This window comes from Drosophila elegans, unplaced genomic scaffold, assembly GCF_018152505.1.
Source record: "Drosophila elegans isolate 14027-0461.03 unplaced genomic scaffold, ASM1815250v1 contig_468, whole genome shotgun sequence".
NCBI classification, from domain to species: Eukaryota; Metazoa; Arthropoda; class Insecta; order Diptera; family Drosophilidae; genus Drosophila; species Drosophila elegans.
Window position 1 is genome coordinate 4,127,103 of NW_024545855.1, and position 23,451 is coordinate 4,150,553.

The following is a 23,451-nucleotide window of genomic DNA, read 5'->3' on the forward strand; positions in this document are numbered from 1 at the left end:
AACAATGGATTATGATTCTAGTTTTAGGGCACTCAAAAAAATGTGGATTATTTGTGAATGAATATTATATTATCTTAGAAGCTTACAAAGCTAAAAACGGATATAATATAAATAAATGTATAGTAAATTATATTAAATTTGGTCCCTCTTTAAACGAAGATGGATTCTTTAAGCCTTTTTTTTCAAAATTCATATCAATTTAACTCACTAGCATCTATTTTTTTCTCTGCAGAGAAAGCCTAAGCGAAATCCAAAATTCACAATACTCCTACTTCAAACGTATTAAACGACGTAATTAATAAGAGGCAAAAGGTGGAACCTAAAAAGGCCTCGAATGTTTTACCTTTTTGCCAAGCTTAGCGAAACAGTTGCCCGGCGTTGCCCTTTTCTTTTTTTGTTTGGCATTTTTTTCGGGGCTGCTGGGGTAATTACTTTATCTGTTGCTGAAGTTGCGCTTCGGTTGGATAATAGGATTAACAAAGCGCCCCTTGAAAGAAACTGAAATTCGGAAACTCGAAAGCCAAGCAAAAAGCTGGTCCAGAGTTTTTTGCGCCCGTTCGTTGCCTTTCGCAGCTGTCAGAACCATAACTCAGTGTCAAGTCAAGTCGAGACTTGACTTGCCGGCTATATCTGATATCTGAATACGAGTATCTGCGTGGCCACAAAGCCCCCGCACCGCAGACAAGACAAAAAGCAATTGTTCAATCGGTTGAGGTAGAGTTAGAGGTTGTGGCAGAGGTAGAGGGACCAACGAAATAGATTTGCAAACAATTTGCAACAATTCAATCAAAAAAACTTTAAACGCAAATACTGAACGGACAGACATCAGCGGGTGGCCAGCTTTCTGGTGGGTGGCAGGCGGTCCAACTTGACGGCCATCAGATAACTCACTCACCTGGTGGTCTGACGTCCAATTCCCGGAGACCCCGTATCTCTGGATCCATGAGTTCTTTCGCTGTCAGTTGGCTCCGTCGTTTGTTTGCCCAAGCGTTTGAATGGGCCAGCGAACAAAGCGCCAAAGAAATTCAAGGTGAGCGTTGACTTCTACACCTGGAAAAAAGGTGAACTCCCTGTCATGATTAGCCAAAATTTAACTAAAATATCGATTGATGTCCGTTTTGAGAACATTTGATCAGTTAAAAAAATAAATGGCATAGCCTAGCATTAAAAATGATAAATGATAGAAAAATAAATTTGTTTCTGTAGATCAGAGCAAATGTGTATTATATTAAAATTTCATTAAAGTGAGCTTTAATTACCTTAAAGAACTCATTAGGATAGCAGAACAATGTTTTTATTTATATTTACAATTCTTTGGCTAACATTAAAAGAAAAACTGTTTGATCGTTTTTAGAAATTGTTAATAGTTGTTTTATAGTCTTATTTAATCTCAAAGAACAAAATAAAATTATCACAGAGATAAAAACAGTTTGTAAATAAAGTATTAAATGTCAATCAAATAAAAAAAACTTCTTATTAGCAAAAAAGTTTTTCGAGTGCAGACATCCATTTCTTAGTTTTTTGTGCACCGTAGCATATGCGCAGAAATATTTACCAGCCAAACAATGATATCCAGCATTTGCACAGACGTCGTGCGAATGCGATTGTGGAAAATGCAAGTGATGCCTCTGCGGCGGAAGTCGTAGCTCTCGCCGGAAAAGCCGGAAAAGCCGGAAAAGCTCGAGACAAGTTGAACAGTCGAACAGCTGAATACGAGTTGCACGTGCAATATTTCACTGGCTTCGCGAGTTTAGAACGCCCAGATGCATCGATAGTATGGCACAGAGCTTGGAACTAGAGCACTGCAAAAAGGAAACTATCCTCAAAGAGAATACAAAAAAAAAAATAATAAAAAATATGTGCCGGAAAGATGCGACAACCGTCGACAGTCAAAAAAAAAGGAAATAACAGCGACTGCAACCCAGAAAAAACAGCCCAAACGTGTGCCGCAAACCTAAAAAGAAAAAACGGCGGAAAAGCAGAAAAAGAAGTGCCGCTATGTGACGATGACGATGATGTACCAGCAGTACCCGCAACTCATATTGCAGCTAAGGCCAAAACTCCATGCCAGTGCTGATTCCGCAGCCAATGCTTATGCTGATGCTGATGCTAAAGTTGATGCCGAATGCTGAATGCTGAACCTGAGTCCAAAGTCAGAGCCAAAGTCAGAGGCTGAGTCCTAAGCCATCCACATCTAGCATTGTCAGGCTTTGTGCCGTCCGCCGTTTGCCGTTTGGCGTGGCATGCGAAATAAAACTCTCGTAAACAGACAGCGACGTTTCTAAACTGCCAGCATCTGCGGAACAAGAAGCTGACTTAACTCTTAGGAGGCAAATGATTTGTGGATACTCTATATGTGCGAAGGGTTGCATATATTAGATCATAAGTTTTCTTAGTGTATAAAACACCATGGCAGTCAGAACGGACGTCGTCTGATCACAGAAACTGCAAACGAACTCCGAAATCAAAATATAATTATTTGGCAATTGAGAAAACAAAAAAAACCTGTCCGGCTATTAAATATTATTAAATATTATTATTAATAATTATTATTATTAATTATTATTATTAAATATTATCGAAATTACTGGCATTAATAAATTTTGCCTTTTAAAAAGCTTAATTATACAAAACAAAACAGAAAGTTGTTGAACTGAAGAATATTATTGGTTTATCATAAAAATACTAATGAATCTATATTTCTTTTTGCTGATATAATTGTTCAGAAAATAAATTAATAATATTTATTAATAAATGAAATAAATAAATTAAATATCAATAAATTAAACTCGGTTTTATGCTAATAATTTCCAAATGCATATTCCAAATCCTTTTTTAAATTTAATGAAGTATTGTTAGTTTGGTCAATAATACAAAACAGCATCTAAAAAATGTTTTAAAGCTTACAAATTTTATTTATTTATCATATATAGAATACTTACCTTTAGGAGGTACCAATACATTCTGCATATAAAAGAAAGAATCTAACAGAAATATACATAGCAATAAATTAAATTTCGACTTTGTGGACTATTTGGTAATAGTTCCCTAGAGCAAAATGCTTTAGCTTGGATATTTCCACCTGATGTAGGGTATTTAGTACGCCGCAAAGGAGGCAGCATCCACAACAGAAACAACAACAACATCAGACGACTGACAACAAGCACTGCGAAGAACAAGCAACCGGCAAACAACAAAACAACAAATACAACAACCGAGACGAGACGAGAAACCTTCTATTCGCCGCTGAGCTGCAGGAATTACGCAAATCTCGTTTGTTGAATGTGTTTTTCAGTTAGGTGAAGATGCGCCAATATGGGATGAGCAGAGGGAGTTGGAAAAAGATGGCTTAGAGGGGGTCTCGTTTCCTACGGGGACATAAATCTGCTTTAGCATTTGGGCTTGGGCTTGGGCTGCCTGGTTTTTGTGCATAACGACGACACGATGTTGCTGCCAATGCTTTTCTTTCATTTTGTCGCCGTTTTGTCTGTGACATTGCATTCGCTCTGTCCTTCTCCATTTTGTCTGTTTTAGCCTCGTTTGTTTGCTTTTTCAGGCTTTTATTTTTGTTTCTCTTAGCTTTTTTTGCCTACCCTGAGCTTAAGACTCATAATGCCGTTATAAACACAAACGAAAGCAGCTCTCTGCATTTGGTTTTTTTTTTTGCTTTTTCCTCGGAGTTGTGTATTTTTTGTTGTCAGAGGTCAGCGCACGTTTAAGCCAAGCATCGCAATTATACGCACAATGCAATTGGAGAAGAGGCTGCCTCGCAAAAGAGAAAAAAACTCACATAGAGGGCATTAAGTATACGACCCGTGGATGGCAAAACCTTTTGGGAGCAGATGTCGAGCATCGTTTCCAACATCTGACCTGACCCTCATTGCTAGCGACTTGGATTTGCTGTTTTTATTTTATTTTTCATTTCTGCCAGCTTTGTTTTTATTTTTTGCTGCATGGGCAATAAGCTGGCGTTTCTTCTTCAAGCCGACTACTTGCAGTTTAAATGGCAGCAAATGAGCATACAATGGAAATAGGATATAATCTGACTGGACTTACTTTAATTCTGGCATTTTAAAAAATTTTAAAGCGCTAACATTTTACCAGTAGTGGATAATTGTAAAAACTGTGTTGTGTGTGCTCGACGTGGGACTATTTTTATATTAGGAGAAAAGTGAAGTTGATATCAAAAAGTCTTTGACATGTTATTTGAAAACATGTGTTAATTATGTTAAAGCGCGGCGACTTGCAGCAGATTTCTGAACACGCAAAAAGTCCGGAATTGGGTTAGTCACGTAGTTATAGTTTACGTTTTAGCTGGAACGCGATGCTGGGATTTTCGCCCCCGAAAACTGTCCCCCGAGGGTGGCGAAAATACAAGTTACTGGGGTTGGCTGGCTGGCTGGTGGCCAGACATGTGTGCTATATTTTCCGCTTTACCACTTGGCGTTCTCTAATTAAGTTGCATGGCAAAAACTTCCGCTTTTCTGTGTAGTGTTGCCGTCAGCTGACAAGAAAAGCAGGCAATCGAGGTTGAGGGGCGAAAAATGTAAGCTCATTAAGTGTACTTGGCCAGGATTCGATGTCCTTTGGCTACAAGGGACGTACTTCCAGCAACATCAAAGTAAGCATAATTTGATTAAGACATTTTAGCCAAAGACCTAATCATCATTAGCATCAACTCAACGTAATCATAGCAAGGCACATCCGGCGTCTCCTTAATTTTGTTTTTTTTCTTCATCCTCGTCTCTTTTTGCTGCGCTGTCAGCATCAGGATCATCTATAGCCTTCATCCTTTGATGCCACAGACATCATCTACGTCACTGGTTCGAGCGAAATCTAATTTATTGAACTCTGTCAGTGAGTGAGTTGTGTGGAAATTGGCGTCGGGGGAAAATGGTTACGCCCCTTAGAAAATACTTGTCCGGATCTGCAGAACCTTTTGGGATCTAAACACTTTTGTTTGCACAAGTTTTCCCTGGCAAAACCCCTGTGATTAATTGCGGTCCCTTTTATGTTTACGTTGATTTTTGGCTATAACTTAGACTCTGAACGACTAGTTCATTAGGTGGGGTGTTATTTGGGGTGTCTATTAGTTGGAATTCCTGAAACTTGAAAAGGAAATTGAACACCTCTGGATCGATATAAAGATGCTTCACTCGTTTTCGGAACACTTTAAGGGATAAAGTATGGCACCACTCTCACATCATCTAGAATTCCATTTACGTGTACATGCATTATTAGCTCCTCCTGTCACTAAGTAAACGGCAAACCGACAATATGATGAACGCTCATGGTTCTTATGTATTTTTAAAATGCACTTTTCCACTCGTGTTGTGTTTCATGGTAAAAACATTGACAGCAAAGCAAAAGAAGCAGCAACAGGAACAACAGCTTTAGGAGAAAGGATGACAACAATAAGGAAGCGCCTTGTGTAGAAAATTTTACAGACCATTGTTTTAATGTCCTTGTCCACGTTCACTTCACGTATTTGTAATGCAATTTCAGCAGCAGGACTGCAGGATGATGTCCTATGCAAAAGTGCAACATCACGTTCACTTTGCCTTCCCACTGCTCCTGTCACTGTCACTGTGTCACTTCGTCCTGTTAACGACTGTCATCTAATGCAGTCAGCACAAATGCAATTAGTTTATGACACACACGCACACAGAATCAGAACCCTCGTCCTGTGGCCCAGAGCTCATTCAAAAATCAACTCACCTCGACCTTTGCAAACTGAATGTGCTGACATATAGAGATTATCGCTATGTTCTCAGCTCGTATTTGGGATTGGAATATATGGGAAAGCAGGTGAATTTTTAATTTAGGTGTAAATAATAATGTAAATTAAAGTCTGTTAATGGCATGTGCTTAATATCGAGGGTAAACTACGTATAAAGAACAAATAAGAATCCCTTTGATATAAATATACACTTATAGAACAAACAACATAAAGAAATAAATAGAAACATGTATATCAAATATCATTTGCAATATACACATTCATACCATCCACACTTCGACTCCATCTTTTGGCATTTACAATTCCCAGACGGCAAGTTAAGCAGCTCGATTTCGAACTGAAAACCTTGGGGTCAGCAGAAAGTTTAACATAAATTCAAAACGAGTTGCGAGTAAACTGGCAGTTACACCGAGTTCTCATTCCTTCAATCCCAGTGTGTTCACACTTGCCAGCCATTAAGTTTATTACGCAACAACAACAAAGCAGGCCAATATGCATGCAAAGGGGAAATGCCGTGTGCAGGATGTGGATGTGGATGCCCCCAAAGGAATCCTTCGACCAGGCAGAAATACCATAAATAAAACATGGCAGCGGGTCGAATATACAACAAAAGGCAAAAGTCAGTGTCTGTTGGTCAGTTTCCAAAAAACAAAATAAAAAAAACACATGAGACTGAGACACACTGCAGACAGCCGAAGGGGAAAAGGGGCGTAGGGGAGTAGGGAAAATCAGGGGGCGTGGCAGCTGCCTTTGCGGTTAACAATAGCACACCCACGGCCATAGTTTGGGTGCTTTTTGCGGTTCCTGCAGCTGCGGCCACTTTTTCGGGGCGGCGTGCGAGTTCGTTCGAGTTCTCTCCCCAGAGAATAAACTCAATTTATTATTGCCACTAGACAGACAGACCGTCCAAAAGGGGAGAAAAAAGGGAATTGGCATTTTAAAGCTTTAACAAATTAAATTAAACCAACAGCAAAATTGTTGATTGCCCGACTTTGGCCGCCTTCGATTTGCCATAAATTGTTTGGGGTGATTTTCTTATTTCCCCATTTTATTTTATCAGAGGCACACAAAAAAAGGCAGCCAGCAATTTTCCAATTGAATAATTGTCACTGGGAAGTTTTCACTTTTGCCGGCGCAGGACTTAGCCAACCGGATAGAAAAGCTGGGGGCGCAGGACAAAAACGAAAATGAAAACGAGGACCGTGTCTGTGGCCATTCAATGGCTCAACAGTTTGCCAGTGTTTCCAGTGTTTGCCTTTGCTCCTCCTTTGCTCCTTTTTCCCCCTTTCGTTTTATCCTCGAGCCTTTGCTCTGTTTTAACAGCAATTTTCTTGTCTATTTTCAGGATGATTTGCCGGGCCAGGCTCTGCTGGATGTCGTCTTTGCCAGGCTCAATTTAATCGAGACCTCATACTTTGGCATACGTTATATAGACGAGGAGAATCAGACGGTAAGTGTGTGTGGCAAAAAAAAAAGGGAGACCGCTTCCGCTGGGCAAAAACATTGGTTTTGGAAATTCATTTTCGTTTTCATTGAAATTCATTCAGGCGCAATGAAAAACGAAAACAAAAAGGCACCAGACTAAGGTAACTCTTTGAGTATCCTTTGACTGCGGGGCAAGTAATATAATTTCGATTTCATTGGTTCAGGAAAATGTGTTGTTCCCTCGATTTAATCCATATTTTGTATCTTTACCCATAGCACTGGCTGGATCCTGCGTCTCGTATTTCGCGACAACTCAAGCCCAAGTCGGACCCATATGACTTGTATTTCGGCGTCAAGTTCTATGCTGCTGATCCCTGTAAGCTGCTAGAGGAAATAACTAGGTGAGTAATAACCACATAAAATATATCGAGTCCAATTGAAGGGATTGTTCAAAATTAAATTAAGCTTTAAGATACAGATACATACAAAGGTATATACCTTTAAAATGTAGATTTCCCATTTTGAGTAGGTAGATTTCCCACTTCAAGAAGGTTTTTTTTACCCTGCACATGCATTAACTATTTAAGCATTTAATTTGTGCCATCCCAACTTTTGGTCTGCCATAAATTCGTTAAATTGAATTTGGCAAATTTAATTTGTTAATTGAGGCACACACAGACGCATAATTATAATGCAATAAACAACAAATGAAGCGAATTGAGATGCACGAGTTGAGTACTGTGAACTCGGGCTGCCCACTCAACTAATGGATAATGCATCGAGCAATTAATGCATTTATGCGAGCACATCAAGCGAGATAAATTAAAATAACGCCAGTGGAAAAGGCCAACACAACACTCACATGCCCACACGCACAGAGAACGCCAAATGTCGCAAATGTAAAAGGGAAATTGTGGGGTAAGTGCGGAAAAGTGACCCAGGCCATGGCTTTTCATCGCCACGTCATCGGGACGTCCAGTGGTGTCTGGTTATCCTGGGGGCAATTGCAGCATTTATCAAGCATTTGGTGTGTGCAAATATTTGCTCTCCATACGACGACACGTTCGCCATAATCATTGGGGGGAAAAACCGGGCAAAACCCAATGGCCAAACATCATCAAAATCCTTGCCAACTGCCGCTGAATCCACTGCTAATATTAGCGCATATAAATGCATCGAAATGCACTTCTAGTCAAGTGGAAATTTGCGGGGGTGCAATTGCCGTTGCCATTGCCGTTGCATTATTGGAAGTGCACTAGAGGGCCAAAGAATATTGTGTTATTTTAGCTATACAAAGTCTGCGGCATACAATAAACGCCAATTGACTTTAGACAGGACAAAGTTGAAAATAATGAACAGTGGTGCAGGGGATTTTCAAACAGACAGACAGGATTAAGGCAAACAGGCAGCTTGAAGTTCGAAACTGCGCTTGATTTTAACAAATAATTGTGCGATATGATGCTGCCAACCTATTTCGTCTGCCATTTTATTTGTTTCGTTTCATGATTTTCATGTTACGCCCAAAGTCAACAAGTCAGTCGACTCTGTTTGCTTTGCACAAACATTCAAGGGGATCAACTAATTTTATGCCCAGATTTTGTTTGTCCACTTGTTAACTGCTTCTTGTCCTTGTTTTCGAATTTTTGTTGGCTAATGAAATTTGTCATTTACAGGTATCAACTTTTTCTGCAAGTCAAACAGGATGTTCTGCAGGGACGACTGCCTGTGGCCTTTGAACTCGCCGCCGAACTCGGAGCCTTTGTGGTGCAATGTAAGTAATAAAATACCAAGCTAAATCTCAGAAAGCCTTTGCAACCAAATACGAGTTGAATTTTACGGTATTTTATACGGCTGTTCTAAAGCCTCTTTTGCAATTTACGGATATTTCAATCTATTGCAAACATTTTTTGTTATAGGTTTAAGTTTGGTCAAGAAACATTAATTATTTAGTTGAAAAATTGTCAAAAATATAAGAAAGGTAGGCAATTTTTAAATTCTTTAGAAACTTATTGACTAAGAGTCATTGATTTTCTTAAATATAATCGCAAAGGTTATCGTTTCTCCAATCACAATTAATTTTTTTATTGATCTCTAGCCGAGTTGGGTGACTATGATCAGCGGCGCCACTCGAAAGGCTATGTGTCCGAATTCCGACTTCTGCCAAACCAGAGCAACGAGCTGGAAACCCGCGTCTCTGAACTCCATCAGCAGCTAAAGGGAATGTCGCCCTCCAGTGCCGAACTTAACTATCTGGACAAAGTCAAATGGCATGATATGTACGGCGTGGATTTGCATCCCGTTCTGGTAAGTTATGTGATGCTGATGCTCATGCTGATGCTGCTCATGTGTCAAACCAAATCGAATGAACTTGGGGAGACAATGGGGACTGCCCAGCTCATATGATACAAAGTTCTGAAACCGCAGATGGTTCACCAGACAGCCGGGCTGCTTCAACATTCAACGAGCCGGATAAAAGGGGTCAACGGGGAAATGCAAAGTTTAATTTCATTTCAAGGCAAATATTATAAATCATTTGCTCACATTTCAGTGGGGTCCAAAATGGGTGGTGTTTCACGGAGGGTGGTTAATGATTACCCCCGAAAAACGAAAAGTCTCGTGTGTCTACGCTTTTGTGCTGCGTAAGTTGGCACTTCATTTGCATTTTTTATTGCCCTTTACTTTGATATCAAACCTCAATAAATCACCAGCTGTGTTTGTATAAATATATGGTGGGTTGGGGCATGGCATCCAAACCCGAACCCTTGTACTCCATGTGGTATGTGGTATGTGCCATAATATAGACTATATGGCCATTGCCACCCCCTCTTTCTTTCACTCACTCGCTGCCCTTGTGTTTGTTTATAGACACAAATCATTGACTATCGCGGCGCCAAACCGCCGTCTTTTATATGCTTTGCCGCTGTTCTCCTTCTTTTTTAATTTAATTAACAGCTAAAATTACATTTATTTCGGCTTTTCTGGGCGGGTATTATAAGAACGAGGTATCCATAAAAATGCCGCCTGCTGGTAATGGGCGAAAACTTTCTTCTTGTTAACACATTTTTTGGCACTGGCCGAAAGGAAACTTTTCGCTCGTTGCCTTTTGTTTGCCAAAGTTTCTCATTTTCCTCTCTATTTTCTCCGCCTTTCCCCCTTTTTCCCGCAGGGCGAGGACAGCGTGGAGTATTTCCTGGGCTTAACTCCTAGCGGGATTGTCGTGCTGCGCAACAAGACGACGGTGGCTCATTACTATTGGCCGCGCATTGCCAAAGTTTATTATAAAGGACGCTATTTTATGCTCAGGATAAGCGATAAAAATGTAAATTCTCAAACGCACCCAACGCGACAACGGGAACTGGAAAACTGCGAGCTGTTGGTAACTGGGAATGCGAAACGACTATGGCGATGAGAATGAGGATGAGGATCCCCAATCCGTATCCCATCCCAGCCATAAATTTGTTTGCCGACAAGTGCTTTTTACAATTTGCAGTTCGTTCCGCGCGTGAATGGTCGAAAGTTAGCACTAAAGGGTAGTAGACCCATAAAAAATTCGAGTAGGACGGAGTTTGGAGATGTCAATTAGATGACTCAAAAAAAAGATGCGCCGAAATCTATGTTTCTAACATTGCTATGTTTCTAACATTGCTATGTTTCTAACATTGCTATGTTTCTAACATTCTAAGCTCTTACTTTTTAATATTGAGGCTCACAAACACTTATTTGTACTATGATCTTCAGAGGCTCAAAAACATCATTGATGATATGATCACTTGACTTACAAATTTTTTCATTAACAATTATATTTAAAGCTAGAAATTCAGTAGGTTTTGAAACCATAAAAATTAAACATCCAGCCAACTAATAAAATTTCTTTCAGCAAGAAGAGTTCAGTAAAATTCTAAAGAATTAATCCGCTTTCAAGACGCCATCAGAGCCTCCAGGGCATCCAATCTTCTGCAGCTCCTTTAGAGTATTTTCAATTTCTTATTCCCATTTTGCAGTGTCGCCAATTTTTCTGGGTGCTCCTTATGGTGACAACTTTTGGTTGTCAGCGGCATCAAGTGGCGCCAGGAGCCAAAAAAGCGGAGGAGGACTCGTTAGACAACAAGTAGCTGGTAGCTGGTAGCTTAGTAGTAGCAGATAGCAGATAGAAGACGCTGAATGGCTGAAGCTGCTGAAACTTGCACACTTTCGGGTGTTAACGCTTTGATAATCAAAAAAGTTTCCTAGCCAGTTGACGCGCACAAAAGGCGGAAACTTAAGCATTTTCCTTCGCCTTGATTTTTTCTTTCCTTTCCTTTCCTTTCCTTTCCTTTTCTTTTCTTTAATTTTTTTTTTATTTTTCGGCCATCACTTTACACTTTGTAATGGTAGTGAAATGGGGTGGGGTGGGGCGAACCCGTCAGGGGCATTCATTCACTCAGTTCGCCGTCTTTGTCGGCATGTCCCAGTCGAGTTACCAGTTCCCATCGTGACTTGACTCTCTAGTGCTTATCACACCTTTGCGATTGGATTCTATGTGCATTTTCTTTTCCCTAGAATGAGCTGAGCACCTACGGATTCGAGACGCCTCGCAAATCGGCCTGCAAACATTTGTGGCGATGCTGCGTGGAGCATCATGCTTTTTTCAGACAGGTGCGAGTGGCCCCTTTGCCCAGTTCGCAGTCGCATGCCGCCGATTTGTTCCAACTGGGATCGCGCTTCAGGCACAGGTGAGTAACTAACATCAGGGAGGAGTATTGGAGTACCAAGAGTTCCTGATCCAGGAAGTTCCAGAGTGCGTGGATTATATGGAGTTGTAAACACAAAAAAAGCCCCCTTGGTACTTCGTTGCCAAAAGCGCAACCAATTAAGACGTAACAAATTTCAATGGCCCAGACACTCGAGTTCAATCCCTCGACCCAAAATGCACCTCATGTGATTAGCTCATTAAGGGGCAGCTCAAGTAGAGGACTATAGTACAGGGATGGGCTGCCAAGTGAACTGCTTCTCAAGGGGATAGATGGGGCATTTCAAGGGGCTTCTTTTGTACTCATTCATGTGGCAGATATTGTAGATACACTTGACGAAAATCAATTCATTAAAATAGTAAAGAGATTATTTAAAAAGCCTTGTTTGTTTTTTTCTAGCTAATTTATAAAAGACATATTAATATCGTAATTATTAATTTAATATATAATATGAGCCAGAAAAAGTTTTAAAGCTTTTAAAGTTAGGACTTAATAAATAACTGCATTTTAAGAGGCTTCTTTTGTTCTAATTTATTTGAAAGATATGGTAGAATCATGATAATAAAAGTCTAAGGCAGCTCTTTTTAATCTGTGTATAAATTATCTATATGTGTATAAATTATTAAGTTAACGAATAAAAACCTTTGAATTCGGTGAAAGTAAAAATCATTCAAGCTCATAAAGTCAGGACTTAATATAGAGCAGCTTCAGTTTTAAAGAAGATCCGTTAATAACGCCAAATGAACCAAGTTCTCGAATGTCAGCTTCTCGGTTTTTCCGCCGCTCCAATTAGAACTCATTCCTGGCCAAAAGCAAAGTCAAAGCCGAACAGAAGCAGAAGCAAGAGGCATCCAGTGCATCAGACGAGTGTTCATAGATCAAGTTTACGCCATCGCCTGCATGGTCAACTAATTGGAAGTCCAATAAAAATGTCGGATCTACAGAGGGGATGGGGGTGGGGATTGGGATTTGGATTTGGAGGACGTGGGGCCTTGGGGCAGTCAGCCAAAAAGCAACTCGAGTGCAAAGCCTACTAATGACTTTCTGCGAAAAGGCGGCTCTAAGCCAGCAGGCTCACCAAATGCAGGCAATTGTGCATGACGAATGTGGCAGCGAATTCAGGGGATTCTGGGGGAGCAGAACCTTACCATGTTTATGACTGGACATTTGCGGTGACTGCGGCTGACCATTTAGTTGCTGCGGGAAACTTTCTTGCTCCTAGACTCCAAAATGGAGTTCACGTGGCCAACCGTAACTCAGTGAAACTATTAACTTGGCTGCCAAAGCTTTCTAGTGGCCAAAAAAAGTTTTTTTAGGGGCGTTTTATGAGTGCCCCAAAAACAGAACGTTTTTAATTTGAGAAACAAATGAAAGTTTCTCAGTTACACTCGGCTTTTATTTTATTTTATTTTACTTCGCCTGTGTGTGTTTTACAACCTTTTTATGGTTCACTGTTCATTATTAGCGTCTCCTATGATTTGTACTCTCGTTTTTGTTCTCCCTTATTTTTGGTTGTTAATATTTTTGGACGCCTTTATGCCTACTTTTATGTTGCCCAACACCACCACCACCGCATGTCTGCCAAACCCCGAATCGCTCTCAACCAAACAAAAGTCGCCCGGACAAGCTTACGGAGAAGGATGCACTTTCCGCCGGACGATCGCCGCCTGCCTTTACCCGTACTCCTTCAAAACGCCAGCCGCGCCGCGTGATTGATGACTTTTTTAACAGCCAAAGCAGTGGCAATGAAAATGGAAATGGAGTGGCAGCATTAGGTGGAGGAAGCCACATGGGCAACAGACCTCTTCCTCAACCCGGAATGGGCACCATCTCCAAGTGAGTACTCCAAAATGCCCATCATTTGTTTTCATTCCGTGCACAAAAGTTTTGATTTACCCATGTGTAGTACCCTCGCGCGTTCTGTATTTTACCCATTTTTATATACGGCAGCTGCTACTTCCTTTGACGTAGTTGTCCTTTTTTTTCGGCCAAGTCCTTTTTTGGCCGCGTCCCTTTTTTGGCTTTTTAGTAATCATTTTTGGTAGCTGGCGCGGTGCCGGAAGAGCTCTCGTGTGGCCCGTTGGAGAGGACTCGCCTTTGATCTCTTTTTAATTTTCAAACATATATATTTCGGTGTATGGCTTTTGCTCTTCGGAATCGAAATCGCCGGGTTCAATTTGAAAGGAATGCAGCCGGAGCACTTCATGAGTTCCCCGCCTTTCCCGTTTGTGTTTGACAGGGCAAACCGGATATATATAGTAGATAGATAGAAGCTCCTTGGCATTGTCCCGGCTCAAGGGCCCTCTGGCACTCTGAATTTGTGTTTCTGTTTCGAATTCGTGTTCAAAATCCATTTAGTTGCCATTTCGAAGGCAGTTACATTGTCTAGACGCAACATTTATTAAATGTTTTATGGCTGCAAAAACATCAAATTATATGGACAAATAAGAATTCAGCCATTAGGATTTTCTTTCGGGAGATATTGAGTCATGCCAGGAGATTTATGGTGTAGTGTATAGGGAGTGTATTTTTCGAATTGCACACAAACTTTAAGAAGCACCTGAATAGAAAATTGCCAGAGACAAGCGAACAGAGACCACTTCCAGCTGTCCAGTGTAAGTGTTTGCCCACCATCCGTGCATAAATTACACGCTCGGGAGAGGCTCTAAATAAGGTAATAGAAGCCAATCGTAATCGCTGGATTCCTGGGCGAAGCCAAGATGAGCAAATAGCCCGCGTCATTTATCATTTGCAAACAAAGAGAAGCCCAAACATCAGGCCAATCAAGCAGCCAAACCCCACACTACACGCCATACAGATTGCGGATCACAGATCCGCAGAGCTGCATCCCAGGGAGCATAAATCACCGGGCACGTTCTCTGGACTTTCTTCAGTAGAGCTACACTGAACCGAGGCGAAGCGACGACTCCTGAGAGTTCGAAATGATTGCCCGCTGATTGCCAGTGCGGCAATTACTCAATTTTGCACACGCGCATTATTTGTCTGTGTCGATCTTGGCGTGTTGCAGTTGGAGTTGCAGTTGCCTCTCCGGATCGAATTGGACAGCCTAAATGGCCTCCTAGGCTGCCGGCTGCCCTGCCGACGCGAACTTTAATCAACGTTTATGTTAAACAATTTAAATTTATGGCAAAATAATGCGAGATCGCCGCTGACTGATCCCCCGCCTTTAATCTCTTTTTTCCAACCACAATATAATAGCAACTACGACAGTCCCTACCGCTCCACGTATAGTATACCCACCAGTTTGGGGATCAGGCCCTGCCATCAGCAGCAGCAGCAGAACAACAACTCCAGCAGCTACAACAACAACAGTGGGAGCAACCTGCAAACACCTGACTCACCGCGAAGCACACGAAGTGCTCCCTGGCCCCGATCCCAGCAAAGATCGCTGTTCGGCCACAATCCTTCGAGCCCGCGATCCGTGAGATCTGCCAGCACAGCGGGTGGCGGACTGCACCACCATCACAGCCACCACAGCCATGGCCACGGCACCAGCCACCATCCACACCACCAATCCTCCGCGGCGGCGGCCACCTCCTCATCATCATCGCACCACCAACACCGGCAGCAGAGGGCCAGCTCCTCATCCGCTTCGCATCAGCAGCAAAGATACCGCTCCAGTTCCGTCGAGAGCCACTCCTCCAACGACTCAAGGTCCACAAGAACGTAAGTACCCATAGCGCTTTATTTATAGAATCCAAAACTAATTAACTAAGGAAAAGAAAAACATTATATCACTATCTAAGGAACTTTTCGTATAAAATCAATATTTATTTAGTTTTTGGGCTTATGCCAAAATACACTCATTTAAAGCAATAATTATTGGTTCCCCATGGTATTATAAAAATGCAAAAATTTAGGTTTCATCAAATCGACTAGACTTCGGACCTAAGTTTGAACTTTATAGCAGGGGCATGTTTAGGAAGGCCAAAGTATTCAAAACTAGATATGCAGAGACGCGTGAGTCTTTATCAAACTAGGTGAATTAAGTCCATCAACTGGCCCTGGAAAGTTTTAGATAGAGTCAAGCATGCTATTCGCTATGACTTTGTAAGTCCCAATAAGTCCCATCGATTTGAACACCCATAAGTGGGTGCGCCTAGTTTGAGTGCTTGGATTAAAGTGAGTGTTACCCATTAAATTGGGTTTTTTTATCTTATCTGCAAAGATCTACATTTTGCGACGAATTTCAAATTTCCCAATTTTACTGCTATTTATACGTATCTTATCGGACCATATTTATCTTAGGAACAATTTAGATCTCCTAATTTCTCGAACTTCTTATATGTTATGAAATTTGAAGTATCTTAATTTACTGCTCGTCAAATTTTTGTAACTTATCTTTTCTTATTCATAAAGATATTGGGTAATATTGTTATTTCACCAGGTATTTCGCCAATAGTACAATATTTTTATAAAAAATTATTTGTTTATAAAAAGGTTGAGTTCCATAACTTTTGTTGCTAATTTAATTAAAGTCTTAAAATATCTTTAGGAAAATAAATTGTGTAAGAAAATCCAATATGTTGCAGTTTAGGAAACTATTAATTAAAATTGTTTATGTATTCCGATATTTTAGACATAAGCACCGCCATCGTCGCACTTCTGACAATGAAAGCGAACTTTCAAGAGGATCCGGTCGCTCTGGAAGATCGGGACGTTCGCATCATAGAAAGCATCGCAGGTCGCATCGGCATCGACGAGATTCGGCTGGAGGATCGGATCATGATAGCACCCGTGGGCGCAGTTACTCCGGTCATCGAAGCTCCTCGATGAGGAGTGGTAGTGCTGAGCTTATTGACTCCACCTCGCAATGGAGGGAGGTTCAAAGGCGCCAGGCCGAGGCCAGTTTGGGCCAGAGTTCCGTTCAACAGGCGGCAGTTTCCAAGAGCAGCATGGTGGCCAGGAGCCTTCACAGCAACGATAGTCATTCGGATACCCATTCGCATCACAAGTCCAGAAGGCATCGCAAGAACAAGTGAGTTTGCGGAAGGGAAAGATGTTTTCTTTTAATTTAAAAATTACAATTAAATAATCTATTTTTATAATTTAGATGTCAAAAGTGCAACCCACCCATATAAAAAAATATATTTTAATGAATCTGCAATTAATTTAAACAAGAGATAAGGAAGATGTGTTAAGGGTCCGTAAATAAGAGTTATTTCGGACTTATATAAGAGTCTCAAATAACTCTTAACACGTTGATACATTAACATTAACTAACTTTTCATTAACTAACTTTTCATTCCTTAAGTAGTATTTATTTGAATTGATCAAGCTTAAATTTTAATTTAAGTTTATAATATATTCTTTACAATCTAAAATATAATTTGTACTTTCCCTTAACAGATCCCCATCGGAATCACGCAGTCGCATGTGGAATAGCGAATTGGCGAAGCACCTGCAATTCGATCTGGTGGACACGGAGGGCATGTCGGAGCAGCAGCTGCGCGAGATTCCCTACACGGTGGTGGAGACCACCTCCAAGAGGTCCAACTCCAACCTGAAGATCCACAAGAGCAACAGCAAGAGTAGTGTGGGAGCCAAGAGCACGGGTTCGGGCAACACCATCACCAATGGCAGTGGTTCAGGGAACACGGGTCAGGCCAGGAATCGTGTCGATCGAATAAGAGGGTGAGTATACTATACTGTAAGAAATAAAATTAAGTTATTACCAGGTAAGGTTGCATCTTAAAAAAAGATTTTTTAAGTTTGATTTTTGATTTTTTATCGGTTTAACTTTAACCCATATATATAATTGTAGACTTTACTATCAAAGCTCGCATCCGCACGATACTAATGGAGGAACTGGAACTGGAGGACAAGCACCCAAAAACGGATCCATACGATCGGCCAGTACGATTTCTTCTAGGGAGTGCGAACGGAATAATGGTTTAGTTAGGTAAGTGAAGACATTGATTTTCCAAAACGATTGGTAAATGTGGATTTTCATCTTTAGAATGATGTCTAGTATGAGCATGGGTGATTTTATCTCGCCCACTGGCTCCAATCTAAGTCCTTTGGAGAACTCAGCGTTGAGAGTTTCCCATGAGCACACTGACTCAGGTCTGGGAGCAGATCAGGACTATGCTTATTCATCGGAAAGGTAAGATATCAAATTTAATTTAGCAATAACTGTAATAATAATTGTAACAAGAAAAATTAAAATGATCAAAAGAATAAGAATATATTGTTTTCGAAAGCCATCTTATACTTTTTAAGCTTTCCCTGCATAATCATATATATTGGTAAAAAGCCAAAAATACTTGTATTTTAAGGATAAAATATATATGTAGCCTGTTTTTCAGCTCATATACTGAATTTATCTCTTTTCTAATGACAATGTTATTTTTATTTGGTTTTCAAATGTGCAGCTCTGCTTCAGCACCACATTTCCATTATTAATAGCATATGAACAATTGTAAAAATAAACATTTAAACGATCAATTGAGATGTGACTTGTTTTAAGCTTTCTCTTCTTATACTAATAATCTTAATACTAATATTTAGAGGACTATAGGTATATTTACTTAGTTCACTTACTGCCTTTATTTCTTTTCCAATGACTTTCCGTTAATTTTGTATACTTTACTCTACTCCTAAATCGCAGATCCAGCGACAGCACACGCTATGGCACCAACAAATCGTCGGGCGCCTCGAGCGGATCGCACCGGAAGTCAGGCGGCAGTGCCGGCGGCAACTACAACAACCTGATGCAGCAGACCGTGAGTAACCAGCAGCAGCAGCAGCGCTCGCTGTTCGCCCAACAGCAGCGCCAGCAGCAGCAGCAGAAGAGCACCTACAAATCGCCATCGGCCACTAACCCGGGCAGCCAGAGCTCCTCGGGACTGGCGCCTGTCCACAATCCGAGCAACCCCAGTCAACATCCCCACAACGCTACTAACTCTAATCACCAGTCGCCGGCCAATCGCCTGCTCCACTACACGACCTTTGAGAACAACCAGTACAAGTTCAGTCTGAACAATGCACTGGCCAAGAGTTCCAGGGGTTTGATGAGTGGTGGAGGAGGCAGCATTAGCAATCTTGCCGGGAATGTGTTGACATCTAGTATCGGTGGTGGTCCAGGTTCAGGTTCTCAAGGTGGTGGTGGTGCTTTCAGCCGGCAACGCAGCTTTGTGGAGTGGCCCAGCAATCCGGCCTCGCCGTATTACTACCAAGGTCCTTCGACTCAAGTGGCGCAGGTTAAGCGGCGGGATGCCAAGTCGGACATTGGGGTGCCCACGAGGCGGCTCTCTGGGCAGAGTTTGACCAAGACGCAGCTGCTCACGGGCGGCGGGCAGTCGCAGTTGACCAATGCGGGCTGCTATCCCTTGCACTATGCCAGCAGCAATGTTTCAGGAGTGGGCCACAATCGTCCACTGGGTCAGAGGTCGGGGGGCAGTGGTTCCTCCGCCGGAGGAGGAGGGGGTTTCGGACTTCAGCCTGCCAAATCAGATCTCTTCTTGTCCTACATACACGGGGCGGAGTACGAAAGGCCCTACATATACAACTACAAGATGCCACAGATGCCGGGTGGCGGCGGAGCAGGGGGTTCCCCGAAACAACAAACCACCGCTTACCACATTTCTGGATCACAGACCGCAGATCCGCCGCCACCGCCTCCGCCACTTTATGGCGGCACGGCGCCCGCCAACGATGTCATGTACTATCAGTTTGACAAAGGAACCGCCGGCGCTCCTCCTCCTGCGACGACGACGACGTCATCGCCGCCCATTGTCCAGCAGCCGCGGCAAACGGGCGGTCCATTAGTGTATCTGCAACATGGCCAGAATGTTGTAGCTGCCTCCGAGGTGCAGCAGCAAACTGTGAGTACGAAGTGCAAACCTGTCGCATGTCGATGTTGAATGTTGAATGTTGGTTCTCGTCTCCTCTTCTTCAGTTTGTGCAACTTGTCTTTCGTTTGCCACTCAATTGTGTTGCATGTTTGTGTTCCGCGCCTTAATTGAATCCGTATTTCACAGGCATTATCGCATGCCCCCGGCCAAAGTACTTAGTCTGTATGTTTTTCCTTTTCTATATTTTCGGTTTGTATTTCTAAAGAGTGCTAGAGACTAGAGTGTAGAGTGTATCCGTATTTGCACAAGTGTAATAAGTAACTGAAGCTTTTATGTTGATTATTTCGTGAGACTCATTGTGCACACAGTACAGACAGTGGGTGGTGTCCTCATTTCCCCCGAATAAAAGGAATCCTTATCGCACACACACTCCATCCCGAAGGACTTGTGTGTGCCGGGGCTTATCAAAAGGGCAAAAACGTAAAGTTGCCGCTATCTCAGCTGCGGGTTGCAGCGAAATTTAATTAACTTAAATTTAAGGCGTGAGAAAGCCACTTTTGAGCACTTGAATTTTCATGGAATAGTTCAGCCAATGTTCGCCAGACATATGCCCATATATTTCTAACTCAAAAGTATGCTATGTATGCTCGCAAAAGCAAAAGTTTGCCCAATTTCACGCATGCCTAATTAACAACTGAAATATTCCAACTAATTTCAGCTGGAGCGCAAATAAATTACCCGAAAATTAAAAGGCCATAAAGACAAAAACCCCTGCAATAAAAGAGAATAAATAATAAGCAACTATTTGCGCTACATTATCCAAGTTTATATAACAGACAGGACCTCAAGTCCTGCCTCCTTCGCTTGTGGGCTGCCCAAGCAAATAATTTCAGCCAAAGTTGATGGCACAAAAGCAGAAATATTTGCGATTCTAAAATAAATTCTGGGCCAGCTTCCAAGCTCTCTCGACCGGGTCACACGCATGTGTGTATATTCCATATATCCATATAAATATATATACGAGTATATCCCAAATGGCTATAGAAACAACAACAACAGGGAGTACGAGAGTACATAGAAACATTTTCGAAATGTTTGGCATAATTTTGCTATAAAATAAATTTTGCAAAATTGTTTTTCCTAAGCTGGGTAGAGCAGCTTACTGAAGAGCGGACCAAGAAACGAGGACTACGCCTGAAATGGCAGCCAACGCAACGACATCAGTAAGGACATCAAATAAAACAAGCAAATCAAAAATTATGACAGCACAGCAAGGGGCAAAGGCAGCCAAAGGAATATGCCAAACACGGCATCCTGCGCCAGGGGAAGTTATACTCGCAAAAATTAAGAGTTCCGAATGTCTGGCATACTTTTCCGGCGAAAGAAAGAATTCTTTTTATTCAGAGATGCTTCATAAAGCCAAGAAAAAGAATGAAAATTAAAATTAAAAATTCGTAGGGTCAACAAAAAAACAAATTAAATATGTTTCTATTTTGGGGTTTAAAACAAATTTTACAAGGCTGTTAAATGTAAAAGTGGTTGTTCTTAAATGCTTTTAATAAGCTGAAGTTTTGCCAAAACATATTTTAGAACTACAAAATTAAAAAAATCATAGAGAGTCGTATACACTTGGTAACAAATTAAATATGTTTTAAGATGTTTGTCATGTGTTGTTAAATAACTTATTATGGCTTAGAAAAATGAATGCGTTGATTCTTATTATGGCTAGGAAATATCAATGCATTGATTCTGAAATCCTTTTCAGAAAATAATTTCAGAACTAGAGAACTGAAAGAGTCATTAGAAAAGTGTAACATTAAAATTTCAATCCTTAAACATACATAAAGAATAATGTTTTACAAAGTAAATAAAACATTTTCGAATATAAAAGTTTTATCTATTATAGACAAAAAGAATAGTGGATCTTTAAGTAAATAGTTAGTTTTAAAATCTAAAATTTCTATCTGTTTATGCATCATATCTAATTTTTGTGAGCTTAAGGAACTTTTTTGTTTTAAGTGCACTAAGATGTGGGTCTAGGGATACCATCTTGGCCAGGCCAAAGTGGAAAAGTGCGCAGCCAGCGGCCAAGAGACAAACGCCAATGCTGACAACCCAAAACGGGGGGCGGAGGACAGGGGGCGTGGCTGGGATGAGGTGGCCATGTCCTCGCCCCAAAAAGCAGTTAAGTCAATAAATTTACTGATTTAATGTGGCAAAAGTTTCGATTGTTGTTGTCTCTGCCATTTGCTGTGTTGTTTCAAGGGTTAGGAGTTTTTGCCGGCGGCGAAGAGCACATCGACTGATGGTTTTGTCCCTAGTAAAACGCCTGCAGTTGCTATTTTATCCATTGCCATTGCCCGGGTTGTTTTCGTTTTAGTGGCCCCAAGGAACACACCACACTTGGCCAAATCCTAACAAATGCTAGATTAACACAATTGGCAAACAATAAAGGCAACAAACTTATAGGGCTTTAAGCGATTGCTTATTGTCGGTAGCGTCTTGAGTGGGAGAAAAAAAGAGACATATTAAGTGAGTTGTTCAGTAATTGGAAATCAGCTTTTTAACTTAAATAAATATTTTGCCTATTTGACAAACACGTCATTTAATTGAAGCGGATTGAAGAGTAAAGGTTAAAGGTCACAGAACGTTATGACAGCCTTGATCAACAGCATAAAATATTAAATTTAGAAAACAATGCCCAGAGTAAACAATGACCGCAGCAAAAATGCATGCATCATAACTCGAAAAAAGTCGCGAACAAAAAACTGTTCATAAAAAATATAAAATTGCCAATTGATTTATTGGCAGAAAACATTTTTCCATGTCAAATAGTGCGGAAAATGTAAAAAATGAGTAACAAAGGGAAAACTTTAAACAAATACTCTTTTATTTATGCTGCATCCCGTGTATGATTTAATTATTCATCACGTAGGCAATTAAAAATACTTGATCAGGTATGGGGCAATGGGAATGGCGTTTTTCCGGCTCTAAACGTCCCTTTGTCTTTTGACCTGCGGGCGGCAGATGGCATATTTTTATGCATTTTTATTTAAAATGTTTTATGCATATCCGGGAAAAATAAAAGGGCTGGAAAACTGATGGTTGAGTAGAAAAAAAAATAGATCGTAGGTAGGTAGTAATTATCTTTGATGGTGACAGTTGCCAGACGAGGTGGTGACCCATCCATTTCCATGTCCCTGACATTGGAATCGTCCTGTATCCGCGTGTTAATGAACGGGGCGTTTGACACTGGGCCACATTTATGCCAGACAATTTGATACATTAGCGTGTGCTGTGTGTTTTTTGGCCATGGGCGTGTTGCCCAATTAAGACACACACAAACACACACTCGTCTTGTATTCACACACACCCATAAACGAGAAGGAAAATTAATTAAATTCCTTGGCTTTGGCTTTGGCCTGGCCAAACGCTCTTCAAGTTTGTTTATGCAATCCTGTACGTGTTTCCATTAGGCTACAATTCAAAGTTCATTATTGAATGGAAGTGGGCGAGGCCTAGAAGATAAACTTCCCTCCTGCGGCAACAAATACGATTTTCAAGTTGAATGCAATTTTAATTAATAGAAAATCAAACAAACTTTGTATGTACTATGTGTAGTATATAGATATACAAAACAAACTTGTGTTCTTGTGCTACAAAAAGCATAAGCCGCCAGCACACAAAGGCCGTAAGCTTAAGTGAGTGAAGGATACTGGGTACTTAGACCCATGAACCA

The 23,451-nt window shown here is 41.1% G+C and overlaps 1 protein-coding gene across 4 annotated transcripts in view; it reads left to right on the forward strand.

Moving 5' to 3' along the window:
* LOC108142973 (band 4.1-like protein 4) overlaps nucleotides 1–23,451 on the forward strand; it is a 59,748-nt gene that overhangs the window by 29,592 nt on the left and 6,705 nt on the right. For 2 of the 4 annotated variants that reach the window (XM_017267126.2, XM_017267123.1), the window contains exons 3-15: nucleotides 7,086–7,190; nucleotides 7,442–7,566; nucleotides 8,839–8,936; nucleotides 9,261–9,469; nucleotides 10,332–10,484; nucleotides 11,705–11,877; nucleotides 13,510–13,731; nucleotides 15,115–15,582; nucleotides 16,496–16,894; nucleotides 17,266–17,550; nucleotides 17,681–17,818; nucleotides 17,876–18,022; nucleotides 18,527–19,742. In XM_017267126.2, the coding sequence (XP_017122615.1) occupies nucleotides 7,086–7,190; nucleotides 7,442–7,566; nucleotides 8,839–8,936; nucleotides 9,261–9,469; nucleotides 10,332–10,484; nucleotides 11,705–11,877; nucleotides 13,510–13,731; nucleotides 15,115–15,582; nucleotides 16,496–16,894; nucleotides 17,266–17,550; nucleotides 17,681–17,818; nucleotides 17,876–18,022; nucleotides 18,527–19,742 (3,738 nt within the window). The remainder of the gene's footprint in view (nucleotides 1–7,085; nucleotides 7,191–7,441; nucleotides 7,567–8,838; nucleotides 8,937–9,260; nucleotides 9,470–10,331; nucleotides 10,485–11,704; nucleotides 11,878–13,509; nucleotides 13,732–15,114; nucleotides 15,583–16,495; nucleotides 16,895–17,265; nucleotides 17,551–17,680; nucleotides 17,819–17,875; nucleotides 18,023–18,526; nucleotides 19,743–23,451) is intronic. The other 2 variants (XM_017267128.2, XM_017267129.1) reach the window with 1 other exon arrangement.